This window comes from Pelodiscus sinensis, unplaced genomic scaffold (assembly GCF_049634645.1).
Source record: "Pelodiscus sinensis isolate JC-2024 unplaced genomic scaffold, ASM4963464v1 ctg34, whole genome shotgun sequence".
In the NCBI taxonomy this organism is placed as follows: domain Eukaryota; kingdom Metazoa; phylum Chordata; order Testudines; family Trionychidae; genus Pelodiscus; species Pelodiscus sinensis.
This window is the reverse complement of record NW_027465849.1, coordinates 7,621,353-7,635,135: the sequence shown is the minus strand read 5'-3', so window position 1 is coordinate 7,635,135 and position 13,783 is coordinate 7,621,353. Positions and strand designations below refer to the sequence as shown.

The 13,783-nt window shown below is 73.0% G+C and overlaps 2 protein-coding genes across 5 annotated transcripts; both read left to right on the top strand.

Moving 5' to 3' along the window:
- The first annotated feature begins 2,722 nt into the window (after positions 1 to 2,722).
- Positions 2,723 to 6,867, top strand: CCNP (cyclin P). 4 transcript variants are annotated; one of them, XM_075915263.1, is made up of 9 exons: positions 2,723 to 2,874; positions 3,193 to 3,267; positions 3,828 to 3,921; positions 4,107 to 4,240; positions 4,545 to 4,643; positions 4,903 to 5,058; positions 5,464 to 5,584; positions 6,003 to 6,181; positions 6,265 to 6,840. In XM_075915263.1, exons 1-9 carry the CDS (start codon positions 2,815 to 2,817, stop codon positions 6,706 to 6,708), a joined length of 1,362 nt encoding a protein of 453 aa, XP_075771378.1. In that variant the 5' UTR covers positions 2,723 to 2,814; the 3' UTR covers positions 6,709 to 6,840. The 4 variants fall into 4 exon arrangements, with proteins under 4 accessions (XP_075771378.1, XP_075771376.1, XP_075771375.1 ...); XM_075915261.1 differs by having other exon boundaries at positions 2,735 to 3,267; positions 4,548 to 4,643; positions 6,265 to 6,867; XM_075915260.1 differs by having other exon boundaries at positions 2,740 to 3,267; positions 6,265 to 6,855.
- A 1,013-nt stretch (positions 6,868 to 7,880) lies between these two features.
- Positions 7,881 to 13,342, top strand: TTC9B (tetratricopeptide repeat domain 9B). The gene is made up of 3 exons (XM_075915364.1): positions 7,881 to 8,232; positions 9,301 to 9,483; positions 12,348 to 13,342. Exons 1-3 carry the CDS (start codon positions 7,923 to 7,925, stop codon positions 12,434 to 12,436), a joined length of 582 nt encoding a protein of 193 aa, XP_075771479.1. The 5' UTR covers positions 7,881 to 7,922; the 3' UTR covers positions 12,437 to 13,342.
- Positions 13,343 to 13,783: the final 441 nt, after the last annotated feature.

The following is a 13,783-nucleotide window of genomic DNA, read 5'->3' as shown; positions in this document are numbered from 1 at the left end:
GCCGGGCGCCGCCCAGACACACAGTGACCGAGATCAGGGCCCCGTCGGGCCGGGCGCCGCCCAGACACACAGTGACCGAGATCAGGGCCCGTCGGGCCGGGCGCCGCCCAGACACACAGCGACCGAGATCAGGGGCCCGTCAGGCCGGTGACCGAGATCGGGGCCCGTCGGGCCGGACGCCGCCCAGACACACAGTGACCGAGATCAGGGCCCCGTCGGGCCGGGCGCCGCCCAGACACACAGTGACCGAGATCAGGGCCCGTCGGGCCGGGCGCCGCCCAGACACACAGTGACCGAGATCAGGGCCCGTGGGGCCGGGCGCCGCCCAGACACACAGTGACCGAGATCAGGGCCCATCGGGCCGGGCGCCGCCCAGACACACAGTGACCGAGATCAGGGCCCGTCGGGCCGGGCGCCGCCCAGACACACAGTGACCGAGATCAGGGCCCGTGGGGCCGGGCGCCGCCCAGACACACAGTGACCGAGATCAGGGCCCGTGGGGCCGGGCGCCCAGACACACAGTGACCGAGATCAGGGCCCGTCGGGCCGGGCGCCGCCCAGACACACAGTGACCGAGATCAGGGGCCCGTCAGGCCGGTGACCGAGATCGGGGCCCGTCGGGCCGGACGACGCCCAGACACACAGTGACCGAGATCAGGGCCCCGTCGGGCCGGGCGCCGCCCAGACACACAGTGACCGAGATCAGGGCCCGTCGGGCCGGGCGCCGCCCAGACACACAGTGACCGAGATCGGGGCCCATCGGGCCGGGCGCCGCCCAGACACACAGCGACCGAGATCAGGCCCCGTCGGGCCGGGCGCCGCCCAGACACACAGTGACCGAGATCAGGGCCCGTCGGGCCGGGCGCCCAGACACACAGTGACCGAGATCAGGGCCCGTCGGGCCGGGCGCCGCCCAGACACACAGTGACCGAGATCAGGGCCCGTCGGGCCGGGCGCCGCCCAGACACACAGTGACCGAGATCAGGGCCCGTCGGGCCGGGCGCCCAGACACACAGTGACCGAGATCAGGGCCCGTCGGGCCGGGCGCCGCCCAGACACACAGTGACCGAGATCAGGGCCCGTCGGGCCGGGCGCCCAGACACACAGTGACCGAGATCAGGGCCCGTCGGGCCGGGCGCCCAGACACACAGCGACCGAGATCAGGGCCCGTCGGGCCGGGTGCTGCCCAGACACACAGCGACCGAGATCAGGGCCCCGTCGGGCCGGGCGCCGCCCAGACACACAGCGACCGAGATCAGGGCCCGTCGGGCTGGGCGCCCAGACACACAGTGACCGAGATCAGGGCCCCGTCGGGCCAGGCGCCGCCCAGACACACAGTGACCGAGATCGGGGCCCGTCGGGCCGGGCGCCGCCCAGACACACAGTGACCGAGATCAGGGCCCGTCGGGCCGGGCGCTGCCCAGACACACAGTGACCGAGATCGGGGCCCGTCGGGCCGGGCGCTGCCCAGACACACAGTGACCGAGATCGGGGCCCGTCGGGCCGGGCGCCCAGACACACAGTGACCGAGATCAGGGCCCGTCGGGCCGGGCGCCGACCAGACACACAGTGACCGAGATCAGGCGCCGCCCAGACACACAGTGACCGAGATCAGGGCCCCGTCGGGCCGGGCGCCGCCCAGACACACAGTGACCGAGATCAGGGCCCGTGGGGCCGGGCGCCCAGACACACAGTGACCGAGATCAGGGCCCCGTCGGGCCGGGCGCCCAGACACACAGTGACCGAGATCAGGCCCCGTCGGGCCGGGCGCCGCCCAGACACACAGTGACCGAGATCAGGGCCCGTCGGGCCGGGCGCCGCCCAGACACACAGTGACCGAGATCAGGCCCCGTCGGGCCAGGCGCCGCTCAGACTCCAGAGCGAGTGAAAGTCACTGTTCCTAAGAGCTTGGTCAAAAGAGACAAAGGGAGGATCACTATCCCCATGTTCCAGCTGGAAAAGCTGAGGCCCAGGGGTGGCAGGAACAGGCCCAAGGGCACCTAGGGAGTTTGTGGCAGAGCCCAGCTTCCACGAGTGTCAGCCCATCCCCTTCCCCGCAGGCTCCAGGCCCCTGCTAGGCCCTGCTGCTCCAGCCAGTCCAGGCAGGCTCCATGCCGGCTGCGGCTGGGAGGGACGTTGCCTCCCGGGGAGGGGGATGAGCCACCGTGGACACAGCGAACCTTCTCCCAAATACGTCTCTCAGGGACTGTTCTACCAGTGCTGGGGCCGCCCCCAACTCCTGCCCTGCTGCCCCTCCCCCCACTCCTGCCGGTGCCCCCCACTCCTGCCCTGCAGCCCCTCCCCCCACTCCTGCCGGTGCCCCCCACTCCTGCCCTGCAGCCCCTCCCCCCACTCCTGCCGGTGCCCCCCACTCCTGCCCTGCAGCCCCTCCCCCCACTCCTGCCGGTGCCCCCCACTCCTGCCCTGCAGCCCCTCCCCCCCACTCCTGCCAGTGCCCCCCACTCCTGCCCTGCTGCCCCTCCCCCCCAGTCCTGCCAGTGCCCCCCACTCCTGCCCTGCAGCCCCTCCCCCCCACTCCTGCCAGTGCCCCCCACTCCTGCCCTGCTGCCCCTCCCCCCCAGTCCTGCCAGTGCCCTCCACCCATCCTCTTCCATCAGCCACTGGGGGCTGGGCTCTGATGGGCCCCAGGTCCCGCCCTGCTCTGGGCCCGAGCCAATGGCAGGCGCTCACCTGGGCGGCGATGCACCAATAGTGCCCGGCCCCACCTGGCCCCAGTGAAGCACTAACTAGCAGGCCAGGCCGCAGCTCCCAGCTGGTGCCTTTGCCCCCTTCCCCCACCGTGCCTGGGGCAGGATGATGTGGGCCCTAGGCCAGCCCCCCAAGTACCATGAGCTGCGAGCCTGGGAGCAACCGGTACTGGGCCAGGGCTCCCTGGGGCCCGGGACTGGCTCCCCTGTAGCCTGGGGGGAGGCTGGGGGGCTGAGGCTGGGCCCCAAGTTGCTCCCCCAGGGGCCCCTGCAGCGAGTCAGGCTTTGCCAGGGTGGGGGTACCCGTGAGAAGCTTCCCCCCCACCCCCCCAGTAGGCTGGGTCTGGAAGCCAGGGGCCCTGGGCCGGCCTTTCCCAGGGGTGCCGGTGCCTGGGGGGCCTCAGGGCCCAGGGGGGCAGCGAGCTCCAGGCCCCCTTGCACTCCCTGGCGGGTGCTCACCCCTCACGTCCGGGGCTCTCGCCAGCTGCAGGCGGAGGAGAAACGGGAGCCGCTGAAAAGCCAGAACAAGGGCCTTGCTGGGGACAAGGGGGCCCGCAAGGTGAGTCCGGACTGGGGGGTGGGTACCCGGCACCCATAGCCCTGGGGCCCACTGCCGCTGGCATGGCCGGAGGGGCTCCGAGGTGACCGCACAGCGCTCGGCTCTGCCCTGGGCCCGCCCCAGTGCGGCTCTGTGCCTCAGTTTCCCTCCTCCCATGGGAGGAGCCTTCCTCTGCCTGTGCTGCCAGGGAGCCCCATGGGGCTGGGTGGGGTCGCTGTGAGGGTGGCTCTCTTGGGGGGGAGGGGTCGATGCTACTAGGTAGGCATCGTCCAAGTTCGGGTGGGGGCGGGCCGGGTCACAGCAGCTTGGAGGGGTCACCCCCTGTTGGGCTAGCCCAGCCTTGGGCGGCAGCAGGGACGGGGCGTGGAGTTCAGTTGCCGGAGGGGGGTAGGGTTCCAGACCCAGTGCTCTAAGTCAGCTGGCTCCCCCCGGGGCAGCTGGGCATGGGGGTATTCTCAGCTCCCTTGGGTGCGGCCAGCCCCAAGGGGCCCCACGGCTGCGCTCTGGGGACAGTGGGGGGCCCGGGGCCCGCTCCCCACCCCTGCTCCTCTCTCCTGCAGAAGAAGCCGCAGGGGAACCGGGCCCGAGAGGCAGCGCCTGAGAGAGCGCCTGCCGTTTGCCCCAGGATCCCTGCCAGCCCCGGCGTGCAGAGAGGTAAGGGCCCTGGCGGAGGGGCTGTGCCATGCGGGGGACCGTCCGGTGCCAGCAGCACCCTCGTCCTCCGGGTCCCCGAGCCCGCATGCGCCCACCTCTGGGGTGGGGGACGGGGCCGCGCAGTGGAACGAGGGGCGGAGCCCGGCACGGGGCAGCGTGGCTGGTGACGCCCTTTCTCCCTGCAGGCGGGGAGCCCGGCGGGGGCCAGGCGCTGCTCTGCGTGCCCGAGGCGCTGGCGGAGGAGCTGGGGCAGGCGCTGGTCAGCATGGACATGGCGCTGGAGCAGGAGTACGCCTGGGACATCTTCACCAGCATGCTGGTGCGTGCGGGAGGGCGGGGGGCCGGGGGGCCGGGGTTAAAGGTCACTGGTGGCTCCCCAGCTGCCCCATAGCTGATATTCTGGGGGGAGCAGCTTTTCGGGCAGGGTGGGCAGTTTGGACAGGTCAAGGCCAGCCGCCCCTCCCCCCGTCATGATGGGAAAGGGGCCCCAGAGGCCTAGCTAACTCCAGCCTGGTTGGGGGGCAGTGGGGGCTAGTGGTCAGAGCAGGGGCAGGCGGGAGCCAGGACTCCTGGGTGCCGTCCCCCGTTCCGTGGCGCGTCCCACGTTTCGCTCCCGTCCCCAGCAGAAGCAATCGGGCCACGTCTTCCGGAGCTGGCAGATGCCGCGCGCCGTGACGGCCGAGATGCGGGCGCTCGTCGTCGACTGGCTCGTGCAGGTGCATGTAGGTAGCGGGGACGCCCCCCAGCCGGGCGCACCCCCCCCCAGAACCTCCCGCTGGGAAGGGTGACGCGGGGGTTGGGTTGGGCGAGGGGCATCCTAGCACTCCTGGGTTCCACGCCGTGGCGTGCCTCAGTTTCCCCTGTATAAAAGGGGCACTAATTCCCCCTCCCTGCCAGGGTGCTGGGAGAGCACTTGGTGCCCCGCACCTGCCACACTGTCCCTGTGCCCCGTGACGGTGCCCTGGGACCCTCCCCTCCCAGGAGTACCTGAGCCTGGCGGACGACACGCTCTACCTGGCCGTCTACCTGATGAACGCCTACATGAAGGTGGCGAGGGTGAGGGTCCCGGCCCTGCAGCTGCTGAGCGTCACCTGCCTCTTCGTGGCCTGCAAAGTGGAGGAGTGCACCTTCCCCGAGGTAAGGCCGGGCGCTCGGACGCCTGGGTTCTGGCCCAGCTCTGGGAGGGGAGTGGGGGCTAGTGGGTAGAGCGGGGGGGGGGAGGGCTGGATGCCTGGGTTCCGGCCCAGCTCTGGGAGGGGGGTGGGGGCTAGTGGGTAGGGCGGGAGGGTGGGAGGGCTGGATGCCTGGGTTCCGGCCCAGCTCTGGGAGGGGAGTGGGGGCTAGTGGGTAGAGTGGGAGGGGGGACTGGGTTCTTCGGTCTCTGAGAGGGAAGTGGGGGCTAGTGGTTAGTGGGAGGCCGGGGGGCCTGGACTCCACTGTGTCTGGGAGGGGCCGGGGGGAGGGGTCGCGGGGGGCAGGCGGTGAGAGCCGTGGGCCCTTGCAGCCGGCCGAGCTGTGCTTCATGACCGAGGACTCGTTCAGCCGCCGGGAGCTGCTGCGCATGGAGCGCAAGGTGCTGTCCCGCCTCGACTTCCAGCTGCACTACACCAACCCCGTGCACCTGCTGCAGCTGCTGGCAGCCCTGGGCCGCTGCCCCCCAGAGGTGAGCGCTGTGGGATGGGAGGGGCTGGGCTCTGTCCCAGCTGGGGGAGGGGAGTGAGGGCTAGTGGTTAGAGCGGGGGGGGGGGAGGGCTGGGATTCCTGGGCTCTGTCCCAGCTGGGGGAGGGGAGTGAGGGCTAGTGGTTAGAGCGGGGGGGGGGAGGGCTGGGATTCCTGGGCTCTGTCCCAGCTGGGGGAGGGGAGTGAGGGCTAGTGGTTAGAGCGGGGGGGGGGGGAGGGCTGGGATTCCTGGGCTCTGTCCCAGCTGGGGGAGGGGAGTGAGGGCTAGTGGTTAGAGCGGGGGGGGGGAGGGCTGGGATTCCTGGGCTCTGTCCCAGCTGGGGGAGGGGAGTGGGGATGGGCACTGGGTTTCCAGGTGGGGGGCGGGCTATGGACCAGTCTGACCCATGTGCCCCCCCAGGTCCATCACCTGGCCATGTACTTCATGGAGCTGTCCCTGATGGAGGTGGACTGTGTGGCATTCGAGCCGGCCCAGCTAGCCGCGGCCGCCCTGTGCCTGGCCCAGCGGGTGCTGCAGGAGGCGGGCGCCGGGGGCTCGGGCGCCGGGCCGGAGGGCTCCATGCCGCTCTGCTTGTACAGGTGGGTGCGGGGGGAGCCGGCGGCGGGCGGGGGTGCCTCCTAGCCTGGCGCCCGCTGACGCCCTCCCCCCGCTCTCGTTGCAGCGAAGCGGCGCTGGGGGCCGTGCACCACTCCATGGCCCGGGCCGTGCTCCGGGCTGGCGCCTCCAGCCTCCGGGCCACCTTCCTGAAATACTCGCGCCCCCAGAAGCTGGGCACCAGTGCCAGCCCGGCCATCGCCCACTCCAGCTACCTTGCCCGCTGCCGCAGCCAGGCGCCCTGAGTCGCCCCGGGACCGGCCCCCGCTTGGCCGGGGGGCTCGGCTCTGTCCCCGCGGGGCGTCCCGGCTACACTGCTGGGAGGAGGGCGGGGATGGTGTCTCAGCCTCTCGGTTACAGAAACTCAGCTCCCTCCGTGCCCCTCGGCCTGGCTGGCGGGTGCTGGGCGGGTGGTGGCTGTGATGGGGGGGGCAGCGGGCCCCGCACTGGCTCCCAACCTCCCCCCGCCCTCCCCCGCCCCGGCCTTAAAAAAAAGAAAAAAAGAAGCTGATGTGATGAGCAATTGGCCGTCTGCGTTTGTCCAATAAAGTGTCTTTTAACCCCCAATGCGGCTGCTCGTGGGGTGTGGCCCCAGGGCGGGCAGGTGTCTGGCCACTTCCGCAAGGGGGGGCCTACCCCCACGACAGGGCACAGGACAAAATCGATTCTGCATGTGGGGCAGAGACCAAGCTGGGGGTGGGGACAGGGCTGGGCTGTCGGGCTGTGGGTCAGGAGTGAGGGGCATGAGCAGGGCTGGGAGAGGGAATCTGGGGGGGACTCATGCATGGGGGGAGCCCAGGGTTGGGCTGGCAGGGGATGTGGGGTATGAATGAGGGGCCCCTGCAGAGCTGGGGGAGGGAATCTGGGGGGGAGTCAGGCTGTGGGGCGGGCGTGGGGGGCACCGGCAGGGCTGGAGGAGGGAATCTGGGGGGGGACTCAGGCTGTGGGGCGGGCGTGGGGAGCACCGGCAGGGCTGGAGGAGGGAATGTGGGGGGGGAGTCAGGCTGTGGGGCGGGCGTGGGGAGCACCGGCAGGGCTGGAGGAGGGAAGCGGGGGGGGGGAGTCAGGCTGTGGGGCGGGCGTGGGGGGCACCGGCAGGGCTGGAGGAGGGAATGTGGGGGGGGAGTCAGGCTGTGGGGCGGGCGTGGGGAGCACCGGCAGGGCTGGAGGAGGGAATCGGGGGGGGACTTAGGCTGTGGGGCGGGCGTGGGGAGCACCGGCAGGGCTGGAGGAGGGAATCGGGGGGGGAGTCAGGCTGTGGGGCGGGCGTGGGGGGCACCGGCAGATAAGGGCAGCCAGGGCTGTGTGCACAGGCTCCGTCCCCACCCCAGGCGGTCTGGGGGAGCTGCCGCTGTGACTCCTGCAGGCACCCTGGGAAGCACTGCCCACTGGGGGAGGGTTTGGCGGGGGGGGGGGGGGGCAGACTAATCCCCGGCTCGTGCCCCCTCCCAGCCAAAAGCGACTCCTGGCTTCCGAGCACGGAGACATCTCAGGTCAGGGCTGCTGTGCTGCGGCGAGATATTCCCACAATGCATCTGGGGCAGCTTTCCCGGTGCTGTTGCTGCAGAACCAGCCGGCGCGTCGTCCTCCCTTCTCCCTCCGCCCCCGCCTGAGCGGCAGCCCGCGAGCCTCCCCGCCCCCCCCCCCCGGATGCACAGCGCTCTCGTGCCGCGGAGACAGGCGTCCCCCCCCGCCGGGCATGGCGCGCTGCCGCTGAGCCGGGCCATGGAGGAGCAGTGCCCGAGCCAGCTGTGCCAGGGTCGCCCGGCGGGCGGCGGGCGGCACCGGGCCCTGCCCGCGGAGGGCGAGCTGGAGGCCAAGATCCAGGCAGCCGTGGCCTTCAAGGCGGAAGGGAACCGCTGCTACAAGGAGAAGAAATTCCGGGAGGCCATCGGGAAGTTCCACCGGGCCCTGCTGCAGCTGAAGGGGGTGCAGGGCAGGGCCGGGGCCGCCGGCCTGGAGCAGGGCCCGCTGACGGAGGAGCAGGCCCGGCTGGTGGAGAGCACCGAACTGGAGTGCTACGACAGCCTGACGGGTAGGTGCCGGGCGTGGGGGGCTGGGCTGTGGACTCGCCACACGTGGGCGGGGGGCTCCCCCCCTCCGTCCCGGGTCCCTCTGGAGTCACTCCCCCGTGTCCGGGCCGGTTTGGACCCGGCTGTCACCCCTCCCGGGCAAGGCAGGGTCACTCCGTGGGGCTGGGACCCTCCGGGGCTGCCAGGCGTGCCCTGAGCCGTTTTCACTGGTGCACGGTGCAGAGCACAAGGGCTTTGCTCGTACGTTGCACCAGAGAACCCCTGTGGGAGGAGTTCTTGGCTTCTCGTGGCTCCCCTCTGGCCCCCCGGCATTGCACTGCCAGGCCGTGCAATCCCCATGCACAGGCAAAGGAACCCCAGGCTGCAGCGGGGCCCCGGCCCCAGGGAGAGCCGGGGCCCCGTGGTGTGCAGCTCCTGACACCCCAGCCATGGGCACCCGCCTGTTGCTAAGTCAGGCTCAGCCAGGGAGCGCGGCTGCTTCTGTGTGGGGGCACTGCCTCCCCGGCCCCCCACCGGCGGCCACTCGCTCAGTGCTGCCACCAGCAGCCACGTGGGATAGGCCCTAGTGCCCCCCGTGCGCCTCTTGTGAGCAGTCCTGGGGTGACCCCACGTGGCGGGAGACGGGCTGCCTGGGGAGAAGCTCTTCGGTTTTGAAACTGCTTGAAATATATTTGGTTGAAAAAAAGACACCGGCAGGGCTGGGGGGCAGGAGTGAGGGGCTCTGGCAGGGCTGGGGAGGAGGGGCTACGGGGCGGGAGTGGGGGGCTCTGGCAGGGCTGTGGGGCGGGAGTGGGGGCAGGGCCCTGGCTCTGGTCCGTGCCGGCTGCTGCAATGGCAGCTGAGCTGCGCCGCTAGAGGGATGTTTCTGCCCAGCCCTGCACCCGTCGCTTGAACTCTGCTCTCCGGGGCTCCTGGCGTCTGAGCCAAGGGAGCCCAAATCCCCTGGGCCCAGGCCTCCCCCCATCCCAGCCAGGATCCCCCCAGCCGTGGGCAGCGGCCGGAGCCAGGCGCGCGGGGCTGGGGGCAGGGGGGCCGCTCGGAGCCATGGGCTGACCCCGGCTGCCCCCCAGCCTGCCTGCTGCAGTCGGAGCTGGTGAACTACGAGCGGGTGCGGGGTTACTGCCTCAAGGTGCTGGAGAAGCAGCGCAGCCACTTCAAGGCCACGTACCGGGCCGGCATCGCCTCCTACCACCTGGGCGACTACGACCGCGCCCTGCTCTACCTGCGCGAGGCCAAGAACCGGGAGCCCGCAGGTGAGAGGGCCCGGAGCCCCCCCCCCCCGCGGCCCATGTCTTGCTTTGGCGCTAAGGGGCGCTGTGGGGCAGGGTGCCAGTGGGGGCTCAGCAGGGGGTGCTGTGGGGCAGGGGGCGATCTCCCCTGGCAGGGCTGGCTCCAGGGGGTGCCGTGGGGTAAGGGGTGGCAGGGCTAGCCCCGGGGGGGTGCTGTGGGGCAGGGGGAGCCGTGGGGTAGGGGGTGGGGCAGGGAGTATCAGGGCTGGCCTAGGGGTGCTGTGGAGCAGGGAGTATCAGGGTTGGCCCTGGAGGCACCCGGGCGGGTGGCAGAGCTGGCCCCGGGGGGTGCTGTGGGGCGGGGGTTGGCTGGGCTGTGGGGCGGGGGGTGGCAGGGCTGGCCCCGGGGGGCGCTGTGGGGCAGGGGTTGGCTGGGCTGTGGGGCGGGGGGGTGGCAGGGCTGGCCCCGGGGGGCGCTGTGGGGCAGGGGTTGGCTGGGCTGTGGGGCGGGGGGGTGGCAGGGCCGGCCCCGGGGGGGCGCTGTGGGGCAGGGGTTGGCTGGGCTGTGGGGCGGGGGGTAGCAGGGCTGGCCCCGGGGGGCGCTGTGGGGCAGGGGTTGGCTGGGCTGTGGGGCGGGGGGGTGGCAGGGCTGGCCCCGGGGGGCGCTGTGGGGCAGGGGTTGGCTGGGCTGTGGGGCGGGGGGTAGCAGGGCTGGCTCCGGGGGGCGCTGTGGGGCAGGGGTTGGCTGGGCTGTGGGGCGGGGGGTGGCAGGGCTGGCCCCGGGGGGCGCTGTGGGGCAGGGGTTGGCTGGGCTGTGGGGCGGGGGGCGGCAGGGCTGGCCCCGAGGGGGCGCTGTGGGGCAGGGGTTGGCTGAGCTGTGGGGCGGGGGGTGGCAGGGCTGGCCCCGGGGGGCGCTGTGGGGCAGGGGTTGGCTGGGCTGTGGGGCGGGGGGCGGCAGGGCTGGCCCCGAGGGGGCGCTGTGGGGCAGGGGTTGGCTGAGCTGTGGGGCGGGGGGTGGCAGGGCTGGCTCCGGGGGGCGCTGTGGGGCAGGGGTTGGCTGGGCTGTGGGGCGGGGGGTGGCAGGGCTGGCCCCGGGGGGCGCTGTGGGGCAGGGGTTGGCTGGGCTGTGGGGCGGGGGGTGGCAGGGCTGGCACCGGGGGGCGCTGTGGGGCAGGGGTTGGCTCGGGGGTGGCAGGCTGGCCGGGGGGCCGGCCGGCCGGTGGGGGGCGCTGTGGGGCAGGGGTTGGCTGGGCTGTGGGGCGGGGGGTAGCAGGGCTGGCCCCGGGGGGCGCTGTGGGGCAGGGGTTGGCTGGGCTGTGGGGCGGGGGGTGGCAGGGCTGGCCCCGGGGGGCGCTGTGGGGCAGGGGTTGGCTGGGCTGTGGGGCGGGGGGTAGCAGGGCTGGCTCCGGGGGGCGCTGTGGGGCAGGGGTTGGCTGGGCTGTGGGGCGGGGGGGTGGCAGGGCTGGCCCCGGGGGGGCGCTGTGGGGCAGGGGTTGGCTGGGCTGTGGGGCGGGGGGTAGGCAGGGCTGGCCCCGAGGGGGCGCTGTGGGGCAGGGGTTGGCTGAGCTGTGGGGCGGGGGGTGGCAGGGCTGGCCCCGGGGGGCGCTGTGGGGCAGGGGTTGGCTGGGCTGTGGGGCAGGGGGTAGCAGGGCTGGCTCCGGGGGGCGCTGTGGGGCAGGGGTTGGCTGGGCTGTGGGGCGGGGGGTGGCAGGGCTGGCCCCGGGGGGCGCTGTGGGGCAGGGGTTGGCTGGGCTGTGGGGCAGGGGGTAGCAGGGCTGGCTCCGGGGGGCGCTGTGGGGCAGGGGTTGGCTGGGCTGTGGGGCGGGGGGTGGCAGGGCTGGCCCCGGGGGGGCGCTGTGGGGCAGGGTTTGGCTGGGCTGTGGGGCAGGGGGTAGCAGGGCTGGCTCCGGGGGGCGCTGTGGGGCAGGGGTTGGCTGGGCTGTGGGGCGGGGGGTGGCAGGGCTGGCCCCGGGGGGCGCTGTGGGGCAGGGGTTGGCTGGGCTGTGGGGCAGGGGGTAGCAGGGCTGGCTCCGGGGGGCGCTGTGGGGCAGGGGTTGGCTGGGCTGTGGGGCGGGGGGTGGCAGGGCTGGCCCCGGGGGGCGCTGTGGGGCAGGGGTTGGCTGGGCTGTGGGGCGGGGGGTGGCAGGGCTGGCCCCGGGGGGCGCTGTGGGGCAGGGGTTGGCTGGGCTGTGGGGCGGGGGGTGGCAGGGCTGGCTCCGGGGGGCGCTGTGGGGCAGGGGTTGGCTGGGCTGTGGGGCAGGGGGTAGCAGGGCTGGCTCCGGGGGGCGCTGTGGGGCAGGGGTTGGCTGGGCTGTGGGGCGGGGGGTGGCAGGGCTGGCCCCGGGGGGCGCTGTGGGGCAGGGTTGGCTGGGCTGTGGGGCAGGGGGTAGCAGGGCTGGCTCCGGGGGGCGCTGTGGGGCAGGGGTTGGCTGGGCTGTGGGGCGGGGGGTGGCAGGGCTGGCCCCGGGGGGGCGCTGTGGGGCAGGGTTTGGCTGGGCTGTGGGGCAGGGGGTAGCAGGGCTGGCTCCGGGGGGCGCTGTGGGGCAGGGGTTGGCTGGGCTGTGGGGCGGGGGGTGGCAGGGCTGGCCCCGGGGGGCGCTGTGGGGCAGGGGTTGGCTGGGCTGTGGGGCGGGGGGTGGCAGGGCTGGCCCCGGGGGGGCGCTGTGGGGCAGGGGTTGGCTGGGCTGTGGGGCGGGGGGTGGCAGGGCTGGCCCCGGGGGGCGCTGTGGGGCAGGGGTTGGCTGGGCTGTGGGGCGGGGGGTGGCAGGGCTGGCCCCGGGGGGCGCTGTGGGGCAGGGGTTGGCTGGGCTGTGGGGCGGGGGGTAGCAGGGCTGGCCCCGGGGGGCGCTGTGGGGCAGGAGTTGATGTGAATTTCCCCCTCCCCCCAGACACCAACGTGCTGCGGTACATCCAGCTGACGCAGCTGAAGATCCTGCGCGGCGGCCGCCGGGACAGCGCCAAGGAGCTGATTGCGTAGGGGGCTGCCCCCCACCCGCCGCCGTGGCCCCTGGAGCCGGGCCCAGCCCCCGGGCCCCACTGCAGCACTGGGGGGCCATTCCCTCCCCCAGCAGGGGCTGAGCACCCCACACGCACAATGCCCCCCCCATGGGGCAGGGGCCCCGTCCCCAACCTCCCAGCCTCAGTCCCTCCCCCCCAAGGCAGCATGAGGGGTCCTGCCCCAGATGCTCGAGGCTCCCCCCCAGTTCAGGTGTGGGAGCCAGTGGCCCCCCCCCCCGTGTCAGGTTTCCTGGGGCAGGGGCAGGGGAGCCCCCACTACACAAGGACCCGCCTGGCTGGTGCCCGTCCCTGCTCTGCAGTGACATGGGGGGGGGACCCCCTTGCCCTTGGTGTTTGTGGATTCACGAGGGCGGCTGGGACCCGGGGGGGGGTCTGTGGGACCAGTACCCCCCCCCCCCCGCCACTGTAACCTCCATGGAGCCTGCGCCGTGGCACCCTACTGGGCACTGGGGGGCTTGCAAGGAGCCCCCTGTCCCTGCCACGGGGGCAGGACCCACCACAGCAGCTGTGCCCCCTGCTGAGGCCGGTACCCCCCAACTCACTCCCCGTCCCAGGCATGGGGCTCCTTCCGCCGCCCCACGAATCCCCCCCCGTGGAAGAGTCTGACCCCCCCAGGGAGCAGGGGGTCCTGGGGGAGGGGAGAGGGGCTGGGCCCTGGGTGGGGGGGCACCGGGCGTCTGTCCCCCCCTGGCCGGCACCAGCTTCCGGGGCAGCAATTTCGTGGCCAAGTGTTTTTTAAGTTTTGCCCCCTCCCCGTGCGCTATAAAAACCACCTTGATTTGCTCCTGGCCCCCCCTTTATTTCTGTGGCCGGGGGGGGGGGTAGCCCAAGGGCCTGTTGGAAAAGCCCCCAGGCCACGGCTGCAGCCGGGGGGGGGGGGGCTGGGGAAGATGCCACTGCGCGCCCCCCCCCTCCTGGGCACAGTCCCACTGGAGATACTGGGCCTACCCCAGGGACGGGGGGGTCCCCAAAGGGGAGCAGGGAGAGACTGGGGGGGGGGGGAGCTACTTTGCCACCAGCCAATCAGCAGCAATGCTGCCTTCATGCTCCATGGTAACCATAGCAACACAGCCCAGCTGGCATCTCAGGTTCCCCCCACACAGGGGAAGGGAGTGGGGGCTAGTGGTTAGAGCAGGGGGGCAGCCAGGACTCCTGGGTTCTGGCCCTGGTGGGGGGGACTAGTGGTTAGAGCAGGGGGGCAGCCAGGACTCCTGGGTTCTGGCCCTGGTGGGGGGGACTAGTGGTTAGAGCAGGGGGGCAGCCAGGACTCCTGGGTTTTGGCCCTGGTGGGGGGGACTAGTGGTTA

Coding starts and splice junctions, on each gene's coding strand:
- TTC9B (XM_075915364.1), top strand. CDS start 7,923: ATGGAGGAGCAGTGCCCGAGCCAGCTGTGCCAGGGTCGCCCGGCGGGC. Junction 8,233..9,300: donor GTGCTACGACAGCCTGACGG/GTAGGTGCCGGG, acceptor GCTGCCCCCCAG/CCTGCCTGCTGCAGTCGGAG. Junction 9,484..12,347: donor CAAGAACCGGGAGCCCGCAG/GTGAGAGGGCCC, acceptor CCCTCCCCCCAG/ACACCAACGTGCTGCGGTAC.
- CCNP (XM_075915260.1), top strand. CDS start 2,815: ATGATGTGGGCCCTAGGCCAGCCCCCCAAGTACCATGAGCTGCGAGCC. Junction 3,268..3,827: donor GGGACAAGGGGGCCCGCAAG/GTGAGTCCGGAC, acceptor TCTCTCCTGCAG/AAGAAGCCGCAGGGGAACCG. Junction 5,059..5,463: donor AGGAGTGCACCTTCCCCGAG/GTAAGGCCGGGC, acceptor GGACTCGTTCAG/CCGCCGGGAGCTGCTGCGCA.